Here is a 22,290-nt window from a genome sequence, read left to right as displayed (position 1 = left end):
ATGACTCTACAGGTCAAGCTTTTTACCAAGAGGTTATGGCATCATTTTTCAAAAGGTTGTGACTTCTAACAAGGTTATGCATTTCCAAAGATCATAAAATCTCCAAAAAGGCTATGGAGATTTCCATTTTCCAAAAGAGATGGCTGTGTTGTGGAGATTCCTCAGAGAGGGGTCCTCAGGGAGAACCATGCCAAGCAAAGCAGTGTCAGTTTCACCCTCTTCCTCTGCATGCCATTTCCTCTGGAATACCCACCACGCTACCCATTTCCAAATTCTGTCTACCCAACTCCAAAAACATACTCATCACACTTGTTTGTGAATCGTATCTTGTAAAAAACATACAGCCCCAGTTCTCTTCTGCCTTCCTTCTACTGATCCCCTGATTATTTTACCTTTTAGAAACTCTGGATTTGCCTTTTGCAACCAATATTCTGTAAACACACTTAGGCAATGGGAAAAGAAAATGTAATAATAATTAATTCCACTGGAGGGAGACTTTTTTTGTTAATAGTTAATGGGGGATGTTAATGAATTTAATAATATTTAATGAAAAACTTGTTTTAATTATTATGTAGCTATTTATATATATTTAACTTTTTAAAAAAACCTCTCCAAAACCTCCCAAAAAGCAGAGTATGGCCCACAAATATGTGGCCAACCTAACAAGTTTCTCCTGGTCCTGTGTTAGTTGTTCCCTACCATCCTGAAGGAAAACACTGGAAGGGATAAGTTCCAACCAGCAAGCCAAAAGCACTAGTCACAGGAGCACAGAGTCTAGGGTTATAGGTTCATAGAATCTATAGAGTTGATATAGTTGGAAAAGACCACATGGGCTATCTAGTCCAATCCCCTGTCATGCAGGAAAAGCACAATCAAAGTATCCCTGAAAGATGGCCATCCAGCCTCTGTTTCAAAGTTTCCAAGGAAGGAGCTTCCACCACCCTCCAAGGCAGTGAGCTTCACTGTTGAACAGCTCACACGGTCAGGAAGTTCTTCCTAATGTTCAGGTGGAATCTCTTTTCCTGTAATTTGAACCCTTTGCTCCAAGTCCTACTTTCAAGGGCTGCAGAAAACAAACCTGCTCCCTCTTCCTTATGACACCCTTTTACATAGCCCCCGGTGGCATAGTGGGTTAAAGTCTTGTGACTTGAAGGTTGGGTTGCTGATCTGAAGGCTGCTAGGTTCGAATCCAATCCGGGGAGAGTGCAGATGAGCTCTCTCTATCAGCTCCAGCTCCATGCAGGGACATGAGAGAAGCCTCCCACAAGGATGGTAAAAACATCAAAAAAAATCCAGGCATCCTCTGGGCAACGTCCTTGCAGACGGCCAATTCTCTCACACCAGGAGCAACTTGCAGTTTCTCAAGTCGCTCCTGACATGAAAAAAAATAAAAATAAAACCCTTTTACATATTTATACATACTATCACGTCTCCTCTCAGAGCTCAGGACCTGGTCCTCGTTTTCAACCCTCAGAACAAGGGGAAAGAATCTCAGGATGAGAGCACAGCCCTGAAAAGTTCTGCACAGGCACGGTAATCTCATGGGTATGAATCACAGCAACCATGAAAAAGAATCTTAATGTATTATGCTTAATAACTTCACCAAGGAGTGGCTCACAGGCTAAACCAGACTTTCAGAATGATAGCTTAGGCCTGTGACATGTCAAGCGGGCATCCCTAGGCCTTGGGTTTGATCCCGGAACTCTGAGAGCCTGGAATGGTTCTAACTTGGCAACCCAAGGGAGACGAGAGTCAGTTCCTGAAGCAGAGGTCACCATTTGAGGGGCATTGTTTGTGGGCATACTGGAGCGATTGTGGCTGAGCTTGTCTGAGACTCCAGAAGGGAGGGGACAAACTGCCAACATCCTGCCCTGTGCTTTCTTTGGCAGTCCCAAAACTGCTCAGCAAGCATCCTGTCCTCGTCCCGTCCCGCCCCATCACCTCGAAGTCGGAGTCGTTGAAGCCGTAAACGATGTTCCAGCCCAGCTGCAGGAACTTCTTGCGCTCCAGCAGGATGCTGTGGAAGAAGCAGAGGGCAAAGAGCAGCTTCTTGTACTTGCTGGGCTTGGTGCAGCGGGTGAACTGGGGCTCCGTGATGAGTTGGTAGAGGCGCTTCATGTTGGCCTTCAGCCCCTGTCATGGGTGAGAGAGAGAGAGAGACAGGCAACACATTATAACTGTTAGATCAGGCATGGGCAAAGTTGGGACCTCCAGATGTTTTGGACTTCAACTCCCACCATTCCTAACAGCCTCAGGCCCCTTCCTTAAGCGGCTGAGGGGGGAAAGGAAAGGGCCTGAGGCTGTTAGGAATGGTGGGAGTTGAAGTCCAAAACACCTGGAGGTCCCAAGTTGGCCCATGCTTGTGTTAGATGCTTCCCACCCAACACCAAATGGTCCCAGATCTGGGCCAGGGCAAGAGAAAGGGTTCCCAGGCCAATATAACTCGGGAAGAACGGGAAACCAAACTCTTGGAAAAAGCATGGCAGGAAGCAGTGCTGAGAAGAGATATGTCCCTGTCTCTAACATCCCTTCTGCCATCGCCCGGCCCTCTGCGTTTACCGAAGGAGGCTCCGTTGTCATCTTGATGCTGGCTTGCAAGATGGAGATGGGGAAGTCGGGATGGGGGCTGGAGCTGAGCCACAGGCGGAAGGACGGGTGCGGCTCCTCCACTTGCAACTGGTCCACCAGCTTGTCCAGCTGAGGCATCCAGGAGAGGGAGAGGTGGCAATTAGCCAGGAAGACCCAGTTACCTGCCAGGAAACAAGAGGCAAAGCTGGCCATCCTGCAAGAGACCGCAGGATGGAATCCAGGTGACACAGAGGACTGAAAGGGGAACTGGGAAGGAAAAGGGGATTATGGTAGGCATGGCTTCCTCGCTGAATAAAGGTGTGCTAGAGCAGGGGTCCGCCATTACCCCATAACCTCCTGTGTGGGTGATATTCTCCCCACAGCATACCCACTGACTTCCGTTTTCATTGCATTACCTCTCAAAATGCCAATTAGAAGTGGTGTCTGTTGGAAATAGCAACTTTCCAGGCCTTTCACTATTTATTTGTTAATGTATATACAGTATTTATTTATTTATTTATTTATTTGCAGCATTTATATTCCGCCCTTCTCACCCCGAAGGGGACTCCGGGCGGATCACATTACACATATAGGCAAACATTCAATGCCTTTTAACATAGAACAAAGACAAACAAACATAGGCTCCGAGTGGGCCTCGAACTCATGAGTGATTCATTGCAGTGATTGATTACAGCTGCTCTCCAGCCTGCGCCATAGCTCCGAGCACAGTAGAGTCTCACTTATCCAACACAAACGGGCCAGCAGAATGTTGGATAACCGAAAATGTTGGATAATAAGGCGGGATTAAGGAAAAGCTTATTAAACATCAAATTACATTATGACTTTACAAATTAAGCCCCAATTCATCATGTTTTACAACAAAGCGACAGAAAAAGCAGTTCAATACATGGTAACGTTATGTAGTAATTATTGTATTTACAAATTTAGCACCAAAACACTGCAATGCATTGAAAACATTGACTACAAAAACTTTGGCTACTAACAAATTGACTACAAATAAAGATAGAATTGCATAACATTAACTTACAGTAACAATATTGTTGGAAATTAAATCCTTAAAAAGTGCAGTCCTTGCTGCTTAGAGAAACAGCTGTGCATTCGGGTGGGAGGCAGACTGTGTTGGATAATCCAGAGTGTTGGATAACCAAATGTGAGACTCTACTGTATTTGTTAACCTGTATTCTATGTGTATGTTGATTTGCCAGTTTTTTTATACTTCTTTGGTGTGGGAGAGATTATAGACATGTGATTGTACTGAGCATGTTCAGGCACAGGACTCCATTTTGTATTCAGTACGTGTTTGGTCTTCAATTGATGCATGTTTGCATCAGACCTCAGTGGAGGTGGATGCATGTTGCTGTTTCGGACTTCAACAAAGAAGTATGTTTATGGACTTCAGTGAGTGCAACTATACCTAAAGACTATGGACTATTGATTAAGAATGATGCCCTGTGTACTCAGCACAGAAAGAACTACATCCTATCTATAATTGAACTTTAATAAGAAATGTGCCTGTATGGAAAATTAATACAAGATGTTATTTTTCAAATAAGACTTTGGTTTTTTAAATCTCTGAGTGCATATTTTAAACTAAGAGGTTTGAAGGAAGTGTATATCTTTTGGGCAACTACAATTTCAACTTTAAAGAAACAACCATCCTTCGCTAACCATATATATATTTGTAGTGGCGTGTCTTTATCCTTGGCAGTAAAGACATGGTTCTTCAGTCTAGCCACTGAGTTACCTGTGTGCCATTACATGAATGTTTATGAATATCACTTGTTCAAAGGGTTGACTTCTAACAAGCTCATACTTTTCTTGACTAGTGTTTTTCAAAAGGTGGTCTCCACATGTCCATGGAGATTCACATTTGCCAAACGGATGGGACATCATTTTTCCTTTTCAATAAGGTTATGGTTGCCATTTATTTCTAAAAACATATGTGCCCAAACACTGGGTGCAATTATTTCAACGCACATCTGGTCACCATTTTGAGAGGGGGTGGATTCATTTTAATTTTTTTGTAATTATTTGGAGGCTGTGATGGGGATATTTTTCCAGGTTTTGTGTGTTTGGAGAAGGGAGGGCTCTCCATAATTTCCAGGCAAACATTGTACAGAAATTGCACAAATTTTATTTCCCAATATATTGGACAGTCAGGGACTTCCAGAGCTGCCCAAGTGGGATCCAGGAGCCATCTGCATCCCATGGGACACGCTTTCCCGACTCTGCTCAAGACTGACGGTTGAGGGCGAGCACACAGCCCCTTTTCCGCCCTTTTGTCACTCACCCTGATGGACGCCATCTTTAATCATGCGCGTGGCAATCGGGGCCTGGCCTTGGCCCAAGGAGAGGGCATGGAAGCGCTGGGCCATGCCCGACTGCTCTGCCAGCTGGAGGAGGGAGGAGGTGGGGTCAACCCCGGGGGACAGCACAAAGATCAGTGGGGTCTTGGTTGTGGAGTCCTCCACCACCTGAGTCCCGGAAAGACAAAGGAGGGAGAAGACAGTCACGACAGCCAACATGCTTTCATTATTCTACTGCTGGAGCTGTTTTTAATTAGTTCTTAATCTTTTTTTAATATTGTTTCTTACCTGCCTTGCTTGCTATTTTTTTTAGTGGAAAGACAAGGTATATAAGTAACAATTACCTTTTTTTTAAAAAAAATAATAATAATCTGCTTCGCTTGGCTTGGAGAGGACATCCTCATAAAGCCCAGAACATTACAATTTCAAAGTAATTTGATACAATACATGTTAGCTTCGGCTGAGATTTAATTTGTGGAGCTGCTCATTCCAGGGGTAAGGTAACTAATTATGCTGCCTTCTTGACAGTTCTAGCCAGTCCTCTGTGAACTGTGGCTGCCACGCTTTCTACCCGTCAAATAACCCGTCATGCTGAAGCTGAAGCAATTTTTTCTGAATCGCAGAGGAGCAAGAAGCTGCAATATATGACCTATGCAGAATTCTTGTTTGGAGGTAAAAGATGGGTAGATTTAAAACACCCACCAGTGTGTAAGGTCATCACTGATTCCTCTCCCCAGTAAAACCTTGACAACCATCATATTACTTTTTAAAAGAAGCAATGTTACGACCACACCGACGCCCCCAACTCACTGATCTCATGTTGAGGACAGGTGGTTCAATGAACTGGGAGCCCAGGTTGGAGACGATGAAGGCTGTGACGCAGAAGGACACGCGGTCGGGGCGCAAGGACCGAACAACCAGCATCCGCTGCATCTGGTTGCAGGAATTTTCCCACTCACCTGCAGGGAATGAAAGCGGGCATAAGGAGACAGGGTGGGAAACAAAATCTGCTTCACGGGCTGCTTGTAAGAGATCCTGAGAGAGCCAGCCATCATTGGCACCCAGGATGCCGAGACACCCATCCGGCTTCCTTCCATGAATGGCAATGGGGCATCAACATGCTACAGGAGTTGGTCCTCCAGATTTGAGGATTCTGCTTTTGCTGTTTTTGCTAATTTGCAGATTTTAATATGTTATCTCTGGATCCTCCAGTGCAACTCTATTATCAACTTCTACCCTAGAGATTTCTTGAGAGAACATGTTTCTAGGCGTTTGCAGGGCCTCCATTATGATTCTATGGAGAACTGCCAGCAGGGCTTGACTCCAGAGTGGCACAGGAGGAACTAGACATTCTTAGAGAGGTGTTCCTCATATTAAAAACAATGCACTTTTAATTGATGTATTTTCCACTTGTGTGGGGATCCTGAGCTCCTAACCTCAGCAAATATGGAGAGCTGACTGTATTCTAAAGGAATGTGGGTAATCCCCCTTTTCAGGTTCCAAGAAAATTGTGACCACCTTCTTTGAGATAACCCATTCACCCAGAACCTGTTTGAAATTCTAGCACAGTAAGGGATTTACCTTTACGTTGATTCACTATTCAGCCACTATCTGGGATTAACCAACAGGCTTATTGCCAGATTATGACCCCCAGGAAGAAGGGAAGGAACCCACAGCCCTGGTTTATTTATTATTTACCATATTTGTACCCTACTCTTTTCAACCCCAAGAGGGACTCAGAGCAGCCTCATATATTGACAACAATTCAATGCCTTAAAATAACAATTGGGAAACATCTACATTAAAAACCAGAGAATTAAAATATCTAAAAACAATTACCATACATCAATTATTAAAATGACATAATCCAAAGTCATAATCTAGGGCCATTTCAATTGTAATTGCACAGATTCTACGTTCATTTATTGCACTGCAGTTATTCTCCAAAAGCTTGAACCCATGGCCATGTTTTAACTTTCTTTCTGAAGGCTAGAAAGGAAGGAACTGATCAAATATCACTAAGGAGGGAGTTCCACAACCGAGGGGCCACATCTCCTGTTCCTGTCAGTCACACCTGCAAAGGAAGTGAGATTGAGAGCAGGGCCTCCCCAGAAGATGGTTCATAGAGGGAGAAACATTTAGACAGGTAAGCTGGGCCAGAACCGTTTAGGACTTTATAGGCTAAAACCAGCTAAAGTAGCAGACTGGCAGCCAGTGGAGCTGACATAACAGGGGGTTGGCGTCCCTGTACACCGCTCCACTAAGGAACCTGGCTGCAGCCCGTTGAACCACTTGAAGCTTCCGAACAGTCTTCAAAGGCAACCCCACGCAGAGTGCATTGCAGTAGTCTATTCGAGATGTAACAAGAGCGTGGACCACTGTGGGCAAGTCTGAGTTCCCAAGGTACAGGAACAACTGGCGCACAAGTTTTAATTGTGCAAAAGCTCCCCTGGCCACCGCTGAGACCTGGGGTTCCAGGGTCAGCAATGAATCCAGGAGAACTTCCAAGCTGTGAACCTGTGACTTCAGGAGGGGTGTAACCCCATCCAGCACAGGCTGGAACCCTATGCCCTGTTCAGCCTTACAACTAACCAGGAGTACCTCTGTCCTGTCTGGATTCAGTTTCAATTTGTTTGCCCACATCCAGACCATCACAGCCGCCAAGCACCAGTTCAGGACCTGAACAGCCTCCTTAGTAACAGGTGGAGTGATAGAGCTGAACGTCATCTGCATACATATGACATCAAACTCTAAAACTCCAGATAATCTCTCCCAGCGGCTTCATGTAGATGCTAAACAACATGGGGGACAATACTGAGTCCTGTGGGACCCCACAAGACAATAGTTCCTAGAGAAGCACCACCCGGCCCGGTCTGGCTCAGGCATACAGACAATGTGGGGCCTGACCTGGGAGCATGGCTTTCTCTGGCTTGGAGCTGGTGTACCAAAGGTTCCAGTCCCGAGGGTATTGCTCAAAAGAGTTCATGATGCCATGGAAGTTGGTGAGTTTGTCCAGCTCAGTGATGTTGTCCCAGTAGGTGTCGGCCAACCAGCTCGTGCAGGGGTTGTCCATCTGCCCTTCTCTGTCCAGAACCTGGAAAAAAGGACAATGGGAGGAAGAAGTGGACAAAGGAACAGAGGAGGGCCAAGCTCACTCCTTTCAAGAGAAGAGAAACAACTCATGGCTAGAAACAGAGATGGCCAAAGACTTGGGTCCCCTCAAACAGCAAGTTCAAGTAGCTCAGCTGTCAAGATTGCTCTAAACCAGGACTGAATCACTGTTTCTCACTGAAAGAAAATAGAGCTACAAGAAACAAAAGCAGTACTGCCAGACCTGACTCACAGAACTGCTTATCAACAAACCAACAGAGTCAGGAAGTTTGTTAAGTAGTGCTTACATAAATATGCTTCAAATAAAAATATCAATTTACAGATAAAAAGTCAATGATCTATAAGAGATACATGATCGATACAGTACAATAATAAAATGGGCAATGCTATACATGCATTTCCTATATAGCCTTTACAGCACTTCTTTATTTCATGCATCTGGTTGTTTCAAACTTGCAGCCCTGCAGGATTGCAAAGCTATTCTTCCTTTATAGGCTCTATTTCGGTGGAAGGAAATGGCAACATCACCCTTGAGGGTTTTTTGCCCTATGAAAACCCTATGAGCTTCCTGGGAGTGACTCAAAGGCACATCAATACACCCAGAGGAGTGGCTTCTCTTCCCTCTGTGGCCTCCCTGCCAAGCCTGTGGCTATCCATGTGGCGGAAGGAGGGGGCGGGTTGCTCTCCCATTCCTCTTTGGCCCATTGTTGTCATGGGCAGGCTTGGCCAAGCTTCAAGTGCTTCTCAGATTACAAAGCCCAGGCACTGGGAAAACCTCCCAGCTGGCTCAGGAGAGGGCGCAGGGAGGCCAAGCTTCTTTCTGTCCTTGTGCAGTTAGGATTAGCAGGATCTTAAAAGGCAGGCATCCCAACTCCCTCCAAGACTACCAAAGTTTGTGAAGGTGGAGGGCTCTAGGTTCAGTCTCAGGAATCTCTTGGTGGGATTTGGACAGTGCTTTTCAAGACAATATGATAGAACTGATGCCAGTCTGTGTCAACAATACCCGACTACAAGGGCTGATGTTCTGATCATTCTCTGTGTTCTTGACCTAGCAGTTCGGCAGCCTCAAAACTTTGATTGGGCCGGGCCAAGGGCCTCCACCTGATGCTTACCACTCCTCCGCGCAGGAAGAAGTTGTATTCATCCATCTTGAGGTTGCCAGAGACTTCTAGGATTTTGGCACACATCTGGAAGCTGAAGAGCAGTTTGTGCCGTTCAAAGAGGCCCCGACAGGTGTACCTTGGCAAAGTGAGAAGAGACTGGTTAGGATGGAGAGAACGAATGGGTTGGTCTGTTTAGGAGCTGCACTTTTGATGTCCATTTGGAAAAGAATATGGCTGTCCTCTGCTTACTCATGGAAGGAGCAAGCAAGGAAGAGTTGAGAAATAGTGGGCAATCTCCTCTCCTTCAGTAACACTGTACCTGGTTCTTGTCAAATGAGACCAAACTGAATAGACTGTTTAGGACAGTGGAAAAGATAACAGACATGTTAACCTTAAGAACCATCTTTTATCTTTCTGGATAAGAGCCTTGAAAAATTAATTATTTTTGGACCATGCCTGAATATCCAAGCCAGAAAAGGGAATTGGTGGTGGTGTAGTTCCTAAAAAGTAACCTTTCTAAGCTCAGAAATCTGGTTGAATAGTGATAGAAGGACATGTTGGGTGAGTGAGCTTATTAACAAAAGACCCTCCCCATAAATGTATAGTAGAGTAACTTATTAGCAGCAGGATGAGCCAGCACCAGTAGCCAAAGGTGATAAAAAGAACAAAAAAAACACACAGACCAATGTTATCTCTTCTTTTGGAGGCTTTTCTTTGTAATAACATAGTTACACTACTTACAAAAACAAGGTTTCCACAACACAAATAAAGTTCTTTATACTTCCTTCTTTGCTTCCATACTGGGCTTCTATCTCATGCAGATAAATAGTTTCGCTCTCGCAGAGCCTCCTCTCTCAGTGAACCTACACAGGAACTTCATGTAGTAGCTTTACACACAACAGCCTTCACACTTGAGCTTCCTCACACTGGGGTCTTCAACCTGGGGGTTCTTTCACCGAAGCTTCTCAGACCAGGTATTCTCACACTGAGGCCTACCTCACACACTGAGGCGTTCTCTCACTGAGGCTGACTAACACACCTCAGGACAGGATTGTTGTGTGTTTTCCGAGCTGTATGGCTATGTTCCTGAAGTATCCCTCCTTCACTCACATCTATGGCAGGCATGCTCAGAGGTTGTGAGGTATACATATACCTCACAACCTCTGTGGATGCCTGCCATAGATGTGGGCGAAATGTCAGGAGAGAATACTTCTGGAACATGGCCAGACAGCCTGGAAAACACACATCAACACTGTGATTCCGGCCATGAAAGCCTTCGATAACACATTGAACACCTCAGGACAACACTAGCTTTGGACTGCTAACTCTAACAAGCTTCAGCCTACTCACTCTTTCCAGGGTGAGGCTAGCTTATTTCACCCTCTCCGTACTTGACTCACATTATTGTAATTAAAAATACCTAGCTAATTTTTAATATTTCTGACAGGACAGTGTGACATCTGTGCCCTTGGGCCATGTTACCTGTAGACGGCATAGGTGTGATATTCATTGAGGAAGCGGATTCTCTCATCCAGCTTGGAACTCCGGTGGCTTTTGGTGATGCTGAGGTTGAACAGGTCAATGTAGGCATCTAAGGAGAACTGGTACATGGGATCAATCCTGCCCATGTCGTTGAGGACGAAGAAGAGGATGGATGCCCTCTGAGCACATGCTCGATAGCCCTGGCAGAGAAGACATGGGAAGTGATGCAGTGAGCAGGAAGAGTCCAAGAGCAAGGGGCCAATGGCAGGAGGGAGAGGAGGCTGGGGCACTGGGCAAGCTGGCCAGGGAATTTTGGGAGGTGTAGTCCTTCCCCCTTCACTCCCCACAGTTGGCCAAGCTGAATGGGACTTTTGGGATTGAAGTTTGAAAAACCTGGAGGACCAAAGGTTGGAAACTATGAACTAGCCTCTATTGACTGTAGAAATCTTGAGGGTCTTGAAGGAGCACTATCTGCACCCCCAAAGAACTCCTTGGCCTCAGGAATGCTCAGTCTCTGCCCCAAAGGTCTTTTTAAAAACATCAGACTACATCCCCGGGGCCCTATGCTGTTAAAAAGGTGAAAAATAAACAAACAAACAAATAAATAATATGATTCCACAGATGCACTTCACCTCCCGGGCAGTGTCGATTTTAATCTCCGTCATCTCGCTGATCTCCAATTGCTCTGTGACCTCGGTGGCAGTGACCTTGGAAGTCTGCAGTGTGTTCACCAGCTGCACGTCATCCAAGAGGGAGCCTGTGGCTTCATTCAGCAGCCTGAGGGCAGAAGGAAGGGTGACTGAACAATGATCCGCAGGCACAAATACCGAGCCAGTCCGGACCACAATGGTCCCTGAATGCGTGAGGACTGAGGATTCCATCTGAAGGACTGTTCCCCAGAAAGGAGAGGGATGCCCCAGAAGTGAATTAACCCGGAAGACACTCTGTGGGCTATTAGAGAAAATGCCCCAGGCCCTCAACATAGAATTATAAAGTTGGAAGGGGTCCTATGAATCATCTAGTCCAGGCATGGGCAAACCTTGGCCCTCCCTCCAGGTGTTTTGGCCTTCAACTCCCACAATTCCTAACAGCCTACCGGCTGTTAGGAATTGTGGGCGTTGAAGGTCAAAACACCTGGAGGGAGGGCCAAGATTTGCCCATGCCTGATCTAGTCCAACCCCTCTGTTCAATTCTTGCACTCAAGATAGAGCATCCACAGCATCAGGGAGCTTTCCAGTCTCTTTTTGAAGTCATTCACCTCTTGAGGCAACTGGTTCCATTACACAAGGGTTCTAACTGTCAAGAGGTTTCTTCTAATGTTCTATTAAAATCTGCTTTCCTGTAACTTCAAACCAATTGACTTAGTTCTACCCCCTGAGGCAGCACTAAATAAGCCTACTCTTTCTGACAGCCCTTGAGATATTTACAGAGTTCAGTCGTGTCATAGAATGTCTGTCTTCTCCTCACCAAACAAGCACAAGCCTCTTCAACCTCCCTTCCTATGTTTTGTTTTCTTTACCTCCTTATCACTTCTGAACTTGCTCCACTGTGTCTCTATCCACCTAGACATGAGGTACCCAGAAGTGAACACTGGGCTCCAGGCTTCATGGCTTCCACCTCTTGCTTCTGCCCTTTGCCTTCACTTCAGGCAGAGTTCTCTTTCATCATTGCTAACTTGGCGTCTCTCCCTCCCAGAGATTTACCCTTCCTGACATCAGAAGGTCCGGACCCTGGCCCTTCCTCCCTCCCTCCACCCAATGCTCACTTCAGGATCTCGTCCTCCAGCTCCTTCAGCTTCCTTTTGCCAGCTGCAATGTTGAGCACCAGGTGGTCCTTCTGTTCTTCCAGTTCGGGCCTCTCCCTTCGCACCACGATGCCCAGAAGCTGGGCCTCCAGACCCTGAAAAGGTTACAGGGCACACATCGTGGTTCAGTCCTCTCTGTCCTGCCCCGCTTCTATTTCTCCCTGCAGTCCAGAATGAGAACTTCTTCTCTCCTGGTGATTCCTGCCCCTGGCTCCTACCTTTCAGGCCTAGAAGCACCAGTTGAGAGGAGCCCATACCTGTTCTTTGACAGCAAAGTTGACAATGGTGGTCTGGGAAGAGGTTTCTGGGGTGTAGTGAGGGTTAGACAGTTTGGTGGTCAGGTAGAAACGGAATTCAGGGTGGTATTCCACCTCCTTGTCCCCGAGCCTTATCAGCAGGCGCCCACCTGTCCCATACAGAAGAAAATAAGAGAGAAAAAGGAAGAGAGTGAGCAAAAGAGGAGGAAGCCTCATGGCCCAGTTCGGGTTTTGCCCCTTATTCCACCCCCTCCCCCCACTTCAGAGGCCTTTCAATACAGAGCAGCATCCCAGGCATTTCCTGCTGGATCTCCCAATTTGTTCTCTCCCAAGCAGCAGGTGAGACCCAGGTGCTTACCCACTCTGGTGACAGATTTGTTGAGGACAGGGGCCAGTGTTGGGTCAAGCTCCTCCTGCACGTTCTGCAGCAGCACTGGAATGCCATGCTGGATGGCTATCTCTAGAATACGCAGGTAATCAGGCATCTGTAAGTCAATGATCTTTAGGCCCTGCCAGAAATCAGAAGAAAGAGCCATGTCAAGAACCTGAGCCAGGAGCTCACCCCTTTCATCCCCGTTTTCCTATTAGTCCCCAGCAGAGAAACATCCCTGCCTGTCACAAAAAAAAACCCACTGGGGGTCAAAAAGATGTCTACTAAATCTATGGAAGCAAGATACTCCTTGTAGTACTGCTCCTTACTTTCTTTGCTTCCATGTTCTTGATCCATTTTGAGGCCTGGCATTGGGGGTCAATCATCAGAGGCCACCTGGGAAAGACCAAAAGGGAAAGGAAGAGGGACACTGGTGCTTCAAGCATCTTGAGGCCTTGTTAGGTTCTCATTCGGAACCTGCTGGTGCCTCCTCAGCCTTTCAAAGAGAGGGTCAGGAGGTGATCCAAGAGTGATGACCCTGGGGTCTTGCTTGGGTCGGGATGAATGTGACCGAAAGGCCTTTGGAGACCTCAGGCACATCACAGACTAGGACTCACCGGTTGCCTCTTGTGACAATGATCCCGTTCTCTGTGGAGAAGTTATCTGATGGCAGCCCTTGGATGTTCCAAGTGCGCACAATCGTTGGGTTGCTGAGGAAGCTGTCACATGTGAAGCTGGGGGAGCAGGGCACCTGAAGCTCTCGGATCTGCAGGCAGAAAACAGCAACCAAGTTTCTCAGCCCTGGACTGCCTGGTTTCCCTTCCTTTGTCTCTGAGAGGTTATGTGCTGGATTCATGTGGCATGGATGTATGTTGCCTCTTAGCTGCAACTCAGTGGGCCCCAACCTAATGCCACTGAGACCACTAGGCTGCATGTTCTCTCAGGGAAATCAATTCATCATCTTTTAACAGATGGCACTTTTATTGTGAAGCCCTCAAGGACACTTGAAACCTCCACTCTCCCCCAGAAGCCAATCTTCAAAGAGTTCCCTGTTCAATGCTGGTGTTTCTTGGCAGAAGGATCCCCAAAGGAAACAGAGGGGAGTAGGATAGTTGATATCCTGCAAATAAGAAGGAAGAGTGAGGCTGCCTTCTCAGGAAAGGGAGGCAAAGCTTACCTGTTGGATCCAGATGTGAGAAACAAGTTCTTCCCGGTAATTCGACAGAAAAGGCCCCATGTAGGACAGAAATGCTGCTGCCACCAGGCAGTCACCCACCAGGTAGCCCAGGTCTTCTTCAAAGCCCTAGAGTGAAGAAGGAAGTCACAGGTGGGGAGAGGAACCAGGCCGTGCTTTTTCTCAGGGGAAACCATTCATCATCCTTTAGCACCAATGGCTCTTCTATTGTGAAGCCCTCAGGAGAGCTTGAACCCCCACCCTCTCTCCTTTCCTGTGGATTCATCATCTTTTGCCCTTCCCATGAGAGAGACAGGTCCAATATTTCTGCCATCCTTGATGGATTGTCATATTGCACCAAACAAAAGCAGATCCACATTCTAAAAAAAGTCTGTTACGTGATGCTTTTAGAAAAGGTGTTTTGGGACTGCAGTTCCTAGAGTCCCCCCAGCCATCTTTTCCAAGCTCTAGTGAGAGGACAGACTGTACATTCCACACTTTTTGAGCACAGAAGAAGAAGAGGAGGCAATAGATGTAGGGTTGGGGATCAGGCCTTACCTTGACCGTTTCTTCCCACCGGATTCTTTCTCCGGCCAGGCCTGACACCAGCTTATCTGCCCTGTCCAGCTTGATCTCCATCTCTTCTGATTTCTTGCGCAGCTCCTCCTTCTGAGCCAGCTTCTCCTCATACTCTCTCTTGAGCATCTCCAGTTTCTCAGCCACCTAAGTGGTGCAGAAAAGGGTCCTGAAGAATCACTCTGCAGTGTCTAAAGGGGAAGGATGTCCAAAATGACCAGCCAAGGTGGCTAGATAGAGGTGCTAAAGTCTAGGGAAACTCATAGTTCCTGCCATCCAGTCACATTTGGAGATCTTCCTTCTTGACAGACTGACCTCTCGAAGTCTTGCTTGGGCCTCAGCCTGAGCAGCCTGCTTCTCTTCCAGTTGGGCAAGGGCGGCTTTCATCCGAATGCGCTTGGGCTCTACCACTCGGTAAATGCGGCCATACATCTGGAAAGAGGCAGGCACAAAAATGAAATGAAACTTGCAATGGCAAAGGCAAAATCCTCTCTTCTCATGACCATTCATCAGCCCAGGATGCCGGATTCATCTTGCTCCTCCCGTGCCATATTCCCTCTTCTCCCAAACTGAGACTCCTGGCTCACCTCCATGGCTCGCACCCACATGCACAGGGACTTGGCAGCTGAAGAAACCCGCCCAATGATGTCCGGTTGGAAGTCTGGCTGTGAGCAGTAGGCGCTGATCTTCTTGAGCACTTTATCAGAGATGTTATCCTTGTCAAAGTAGACTAGTTGCTTAATGAAGTTTGGTTCACCTGGAAAGGCAAGGCTGGGATCAGAGGAACCACACAGAACAAGAATAACCTGGCTGGACCCAACCCAGTCCAGCATTAATCTTGCCCAGCATCCCCTAGCCTTCTCCCAGATTAGCCAATCAATTGGTTCCATGAAGCCTCTGAAAGACAGAAAGGCAACCACCTTCAATTCGACCAGCAACTGCCCTTCTAGTAACAAGAGCTTCAGTGGGGTAAGGGATGTCACTGGGATGGTGGCCCAGGGGGAGCATGGCCTCTTCCCACGGCTTCTCCCCCACTATAGTCATGGTGCCCTATAGTCATGGGCTTTCTCTGGGTCCCACCAGAATTACAGCCACATTTGGCAATGGCACAACAGAGAGCCTCCCTGGTGGATGGTCACCCTTTGCTTTAATTTGTTATGTTGACAGGTGACTTGAAGGCAAACACACACACAAATCACCTTAAATTCTGTGCTAGGAGAAAATAAAACAATATTTGGATCAGGGCCCCACAATGTTTTGGGGTACTTGTCCAGGCACTTTATAAACTTTATAAACAGTCTAGCTACTATGCACTTTGACCTGACCCCCCCCCCCCCATCCTATTCATTAGTGGTGAAGTTGTTTTTATGACTTTTTCTTTTATCTTGCTGTCGTGGTTTTACCTGTATAATTCATGCTTGAATCTGTTTTTATTTGATTTTTATACTGTTATTGTTTTTGCTTTATATTTTAACTTCTTTATACCTTGTTTTCTTTTGGGCTTGGCCCCATGTTAGCTGCCCCAAGTCCCTTCGGGGAGATGGTGGCGGGATACAAAAATAAAGTATCATTATTATAATTTATTGTTATTGTTGAAGAAATAGCGGAGATGTGTGAAAGGTGTATCCATTGTTTTCAGGGTCTGCTTACCCCTTAGTAACACTTTCCCCTTCCTGTCCTTCCATAGGCAGATGAAGAATGTTTTTAATTTCAATAGGTCTTTGAGAACTGACTGCACACGAGGAAAGGGACTTTAATAATGCACTGTCTGTGTTTGTTGTGTTTTTTTTAATGGCCACGTTTTACATTGCTTTTAATTGTATTGGTTATTGGATTGTGTTTTAATGTTTGCATGACGGAAACATTTATCAGTACAGTGTTAAACTTTCACATGAAGCCTTGAGTTCTGGCCCTGGAAAAAGGCAGACTATAAAGAAATATGAGCCAGAATGGTTTTAATTCCAGAAGAAGACAAGGCTTGAGTCCCCACTCAGCCATGGAGACCCAATGGCTGACTTTTGGCAAATCCCACTCTCTCAGCCTCAGAGGAAGGCAATAACAAACATCCTCAGAACACACCTTGCCCAAAAAAAGCCCTGTGCCAGGCCCACTATAAATCAGAGCCTGCTTGGAGGCACATAACAACACACAAACAAATAGGATTACCCAGTTGCTTCTTTGCTTCTGCCCAGGTGGGTTCGCTGCCTCGTAAGATCATGACGGCCTGCATGACGGTCTCCACCAGCGTGGGAGGGCGGCCGTAGGACTTGATCTCAGTCAGGTCCTTCTTGTTGAGGGATTCCAAGGCCTGGGGCAGAGGGAAGGACACCAGAACCATGAGGAGAGACTAGTCTCAGGGGATGGGGAATATCAAGTATGGACACTGGAAGGAAAGGGGACTTGCCTGGTTTTGTGGGGCAACCCTGCCAATAAATTAAGTATCACCAAACCCAGCCAGTCACCAGGAAATATGGAGCAGCAAGATAGAACAATTGTCAGGGTCAAGTGGAGGATGCAGATAGGCTAAGGAAGGTCTGCAGGTATAGGCAAACTTTGTCCCTCCAGGTGTTTAGGACTCCGCTTAAGCGGCGGAGGGGCAAAAGGAAGGGGCCTGAGGTTGTTAGGAATGGTGGGAGTTGAAGTCCAAAACACCTGGAGGGGCCAGGTTTGCTCATGCCCACCCTAGACTGACTCTGCTCTTTCTAAAGATATTTCTTCGGAGTTATTGTGAGCATCAAGACCTTTCACACAACATAACAAAAAGCAGCTCTGGTATTGGGGTTGTTGTGTGTTTTCCGGGCTATATGGCCATGTTCCAGCTCTGGTATTCCAAAGAAAGTTACAGCAGAATGCTGCTCCTATTTGAGTTCCTATTTGAGAACTGTTGAGCAATGTTTGGAGCAAGTTTTTTTTTTAGAGGGGGGCCTATAGAGCTCAAGGAACCAAAAAAAAGCAACTTTTCCAAGCTGAAACTCCACCAAAGGACCTCTGTGGTAGGTTTCCACATCCCACTACCTTCATGGCCTCCTCCAAAGCCGGTAAGGCTTCCTCCAGGTCCTTCTGGGCATTGTCGGCCAATGCTTTGCACTTGACCTCCTCAACAGCAATCTTCTCACTGTTGGCAGTCACTGTCTGTGGGGAGAAGGGAAAGAGGTGGTGCATGAGGAGAGGCATGAGGCCAACTGCAAAAGAGGAGCCCAGCCTTGGCAACTCGCCTTCTGCTGCTCGTCGGCTTCTCTCTTCTGCTGGACGATGACCACCAGGTACTCCTCGCACTGCTTCTGAAATTCGGCAACCTTCCTCCGGGCCTCTTCCAGCTCCAGCGTCATCACCTCCACCTTCTCGCGCGTCTCGTCAATTTTGAAGAGTCCGTTGCGCAGCTTGTTGATTTGATCCCAGAGCTCTTTACGCTTCTCTGCCAGGAGCCTGCACAGAGGTCAGTAGAAGAAGGCCTGTTTCTCCAGGAGCATCGCACACAATCCCATAAGAATGGAAGAGAAGCCCTGAAGTTAAATCAACTGAGCCCAGCTTTCTGTGCCAACAGATGTCTATTTTAATGTTTGCATATCTTTGAGTTTTAAATTGCATTGTATAGGTTTTACTATAAGCTGCTTTGAGTCTTGTTTTTGGAGAGGAAAAAGCGAGATATACATAAATAATAACAACAAATAATAACAACAACAAGCAGGACATGAGTGTAACTGACTGTGGAGGAGATGGGATGCAGTTTTTGGCCTAATACCTTTTCCTATATTACTTCTGTCTGACATTTTAGTCTATCTTTGACCAGTGGCGCAGTGTATTAAAGCACTGAGCTGCTGAACCGGCAGACCGAAAGGTCGTAGGTTCGAATCCGGGGAGTGAAGTGAGCATCCACTGTGAGCCTCAGCTTCTGCCAACCTAGCAGTTCGAAAACATGCCAATGTGAGTAGATCAATAGGTACTGCTCAGGCAGGAAGGTAACAGTGCTCCATGCAGTCATGCCGGCCACATGACCTTGGAGGGGTCTATGAACAATGCCGGCTCTTCGGCCTAGAAATGGAGATGAGCACCAACCCCCAGAGTTGGACATGACTGGACTTAATGTCAGGGGAAAATCTTACCTTACCTTGACAGATTACTTCTGGGTTTTGAGGGTTTAGACATGCTTTTGTGGGTGCAAGAAAAATATTGCTCAACATGTGGCAGCTTTTGAGTTGCTGTGACCACTTTAGGATGTAGAAATGCACCAATTTTTACTTTGGAGGTTGCCAGGTGCACAAGAGCCACAGAAGGCTTCCTCTTGCTCGTGTTCCCCAAGGACTAACTTTTTACTCAAACCAGGCCACTGACAACGCTCTCATAAAAACGGATTTCTACCAGCAAGGAATACCACCTGCAGCAACGTCTGGCATTGTTTCTTACATCCCACATGCAGAGCGATATAACTATAATCACTCACTTCTACTCATTTATTTGGATGGAAGATGAAAGGTTCTTTGATGAGAAAACCCAACAGATTTTTTAAGCACATAAGAAGAGTCGTGCTGAATTTGACCAAAGGTCTACCATATCCAGCACAATGTTTTTCAGTGCACTATTTTTATATACATTCTATATTGCTCTGTAGTGTTCCTTGTACCTTTTTATTAAAAATAAAACACTTCAAAGTTGTAATTTTTTCCTGGATGGGATGATCCTCCCCTTGAATACTGTTGGTTGCCCCTTTGTATGCTTTTTTCCGATTCTACAATTAACACGTTTCAGGTGTATTTCTCCCCTCATATTGTCTAGCGTTAAATCTTCCCATTTGTCAGCAGTCATACATCTGGGGTTGTGTGTTTTCCGGGCTGTATGGCCATGTTCCAGAAGCATTCTCTCCTGACATTTCGCCCACATCTATGGCAGGCATCCTCCCAACCTCCAAGGATGGCTTCCATAGATGTGGGCGAAACATCAGGAGAGAATGCTTCTGGAAAATGGCCATACAACCCGGAAAACACACAATAACCCTGTGATCCCGGCCATGAAAGCCTTCGACAACACATAGTCACACATCTGGTCATCATTTTCATGACACTACCCATCACAAACAAAGGATCTCCTTCTGACCTGCCCTTGTGACCTCTGATCTCAACAGGTGGTAATTCTGCAAGTAGAGGTGAAAAAAACACAGCATTGCTGTGTCTTCTGCACTCAACCTACTGAAGCACTTTGGCAAGCCATCTCATTTGGTGGTCCTGAAAACCACTGACAGATAAAAGAGTATCAACAGGGCCACACTCTCCCGTTTCTGTCCTTGCAAAGATGATCTCTCAGAGTCAGGCATGGGCAAACTTTGGCCGGCTGTTAGGAGTTGTGGGAGTTGAAGTCCAAAACAGCGAGGCTACTGAAGTTTGCAAATGTCTGGTCAGGGCGATCAAAGTGATTTCAATACCATCTCTTGGTATAAAACTACTTTGCAGAGTCTTTCTAGCCCTCCAAGCCAGTGGGGCCCCCTTCTCCTCCTGGGATGGTTCTGTAAAATTCCACTGGAACACTTTTCTGAGACACCAAAAAAGAGCCACATACTTCTTGTAGCCAGAAACCAGCTCCAGGTAGTTGGTGGGGGTGACGTAATTATGGCGCCGCATCTCCAGCATCATCTTCTGTGAGTATCGGGCCACGGACCAGTGCATGGTGACAAAGATTCTAGCCACTCGCTTATGGATCTAGGCAGAAGGAAGAAGGGAAGATCAGAGTTGGGCTGATCAAAGATTTGCAGCGACACTCTCTAAAGACAGGCTGCAGCCCCTCACCGTATCCAGGCTGCCCCGTTCCACCGTTCCCAGGTCCACGCCCTCCAGGTACTTCTCTGCCACCTCCAACAGAGCTTCTTTGGGCCATTCAGAGAACCAGTCTATGGTGGTGCAGTTCACCAGGGCAGGGTACTGGCGGATCCAGTTCCTATGGCAAAGGAGAGAGCCTGTGATGCATGGTGCACACCCAACACCTTCCCAGTGCCCTTACAAATCCTTCCTTTCCTCTCTCTCCTAGGACCTTATCACATTGGGTCTTATTCCATTTCTGAGACTCTTTGAACGCGATTCCAAATGGGTCCTATCACATGTCGTTTGTCCCATAATCTGTCAATAATCTGTTGGAATCAATCTATAAAACGTTGCAGAAATGGAGTAACTGCACACAGGATTCCAATCATGTTTTTTTTTAAAGTAATATGGTTCTGAGGAGTTGTTTTTACATACAATCATAAAATCGGTATGCATTCCATCAGCTAGAATTTTACAAGAATGGTAGTTTGAGACTTCCAGGCTATGTCACTACACAATATTAGAAAACAAAATAAAATAAAATAAAATGCGACGCAGGGAGAAGTTCAAATGGATTAGGAGGAGCCAGCCTTCTGTGGTGCGATGAGTCAAAGTGCAGTATTTTCAAATCGTAAGAATTGTGTGCAATGGGGTCAGTATGCATCACATCTGGACAGACTTGAAGGTTGGGTTGCTGACCTGAAGGCTGCCAGGTTCGAATCCCACCCAGGGAGAGTGCGGATGAGCTCCTTCTATCAGCTCCAGCTCCATGCGGGGACATGAGAGAAGCCTCCCACAAGGATGGTAAAAAAACATCAAAACCTCCGGGCGTCCCCTGGGCAACGTCCTTGCAGACGGCCAATTCTCTCACTCCAGAAGCAACTCTGGTTGCTCCTGACACGAAAAAAAAACAACAACATATGGACAGTATGCATCCAGTCCTTTTAAAAATACGGGATTTATATTGATATACATGGAGTATAAACCAATGTGATTAGGTCCCTATGTTTTGTTTTGCCCATTGTGACTGGCTAGCCCAACCACTTTGCAGTGGATCATTTTCTCCCTTTCCTACCAGATCAGTACCATTGTGTCAACCGCCTCTCTGCTCTTGTCCGCCAGGGGTCACTGTTGCTCCAAGCAGGAGCCACTGCCTTCCCTGTCTAGACAGACGCCCTTCCCGCCACTCCTCTTACCTGAAAGGGTCCCCTACGGGGCTCAGGCACAGCACCACATGCAGGTTGTTCCGCACCCGTTCAATCAGGTAGGCAAAGAGGCTGTCGAGGCTCTCCTGGATGCCCTCCGCTCGAGCCGCATCAATGATACAGTTTTGGATCTGGAGAGAAAAAAGGAGCATCAGGGCCAAAGAGGCCACACTGGGTTCGAACGCTCCTTATAGAAAGAATGGTGAGGCAGAACCAAAGGCTGGCGAGAGGCAATAAGGGGCAGCTCCATCTTCTGCGTGGGGGGTCCACGCGTGTTCCATGGGCCACAGACAAAGCAGTGGGAAGAGTTAGCACTCAGAGATGACCCAAGTATAGAAACTTTATGGTCCTCCATATGTCGTTGAATTACAGCTCCCAAAGCTATTGGCAACATAGAGGCAAAAATGCTGCAGATGCAATTCAACAGCACATAGCTCCCAGGAAGAGTTTAGGCTTGCTGGGAGATTATCCACAAGGTTCCAGCCTCAAACCTTGGCTCTTCCAGTTAGAAGGAAGGGAGGGTG

At 46.7% G+C, this 22,290-nt stretch overlaps 1 protein-coding gene across 1 annotated transcript in view; it reads right to left on the bottom strand.

Annotated features, from left to right (window-relative positions):
* The window catches only part of dnah2 (dynein axonemal heavy chain 2), a 125,946-nt gene that overhangs the window by 7,131 nt on the left and 96,525 nt on the right, over window positions 1-22,290 (bottom strand). Inside the window, exons 58-80 of the mRNA XM_062984167.1 lie at window positions 21,758-21,897; window positions 20,550-20,697; window positions 20,323-20,462; window positions 17,984-18,198; window positions 17,788-17,900; window positions 16,939-17,080; window positions 15,360-15,529; window positions 15,088-15,204; window positions 14,755-14,919; window positions 14,200-14,325; window positions 13,640-13,788; window positions 13,352-13,418; window positions 13,011-13,161; window positions 12,653-12,801; window positions 12,357-12,490; window positions 11,224-11,368; window positions 10,592-10,791; window positions 9,119-9,245; window positions 7,803-7,989; window positions 5,706-5,854; window positions 4,880-5,063; window positions 2,560-2,750; window positions 1,942-2,133 (exon numbers count right to left, since the gene is read on the bottom strand). Coding sequence (XP_062840237.1) covers window positions 1,942-2,133; window positions 2,560-2,750; window positions 4,880-5,063; window positions 5,706-5,854; window positions 7,803-7,989; window positions 9,119-9,245; window positions 10,592-10,791; window positions 11,224-11,368; window positions 12,357-12,490; window positions 12,653-12,801; window positions 13,011-13,161; window positions 13,352-13,418; window positions 13,640-13,788; window positions 14,200-14,325; window positions 14,755-14,919; window positions 15,088-15,204; window positions 15,360-15,529; window positions 16,939-17,080; window positions 17,788-17,900; window positions 17,984-18,198; window positions 20,323-20,462; window positions 20,550-20,697; window positions 21,758-21,897 — 3,501 coding nt within the window. The remainder of the gene's footprint in view (window positions 1-1,941; window positions 2,134-2,559; window positions 2,751-4,879; window positions 5,064-5,705; window positions 5,855-7,802; window positions 7,990-9,118; window positions 9,246-10,591; window positions 10,792-11,223; window positions 11,369-12,356; window positions 12,491-12,652; window positions 12,802-13,010; window positions 13,162-13,351; window positions 13,419-13,639; window positions 13,789-14,199; window positions 14,326-14,754; window positions 14,920-15,087; window positions 15,205-15,359; window positions 15,530-16,938; window positions 17,081-17,787; window positions 17,901-17,983; window positions 18,199-20,322; window positions 20,463-20,549; window positions 20,698-21,757; window positions 21,898-22,290) is intronic.

This window comes from Anolis carolinensis, chromosome 6 (assembly GCF_035594765.1).
Source record: "Anolis carolinensis isolate JA03-04 chromosome 6, rAnoCar3.1.pri, whole genome shotgun sequence".
NCBI classification, from domain to species: Eukaryota; Metazoa; Chordata; class Lepidosauria; order Squamata; family Dactyloidae; genus Anolis; species Anolis carolinensis.
The sequence above is the reverse complement of the archived record's forward strand: the minus strand, read 5'-3'. Positions and strand labels throughout refer to the sequence as shown.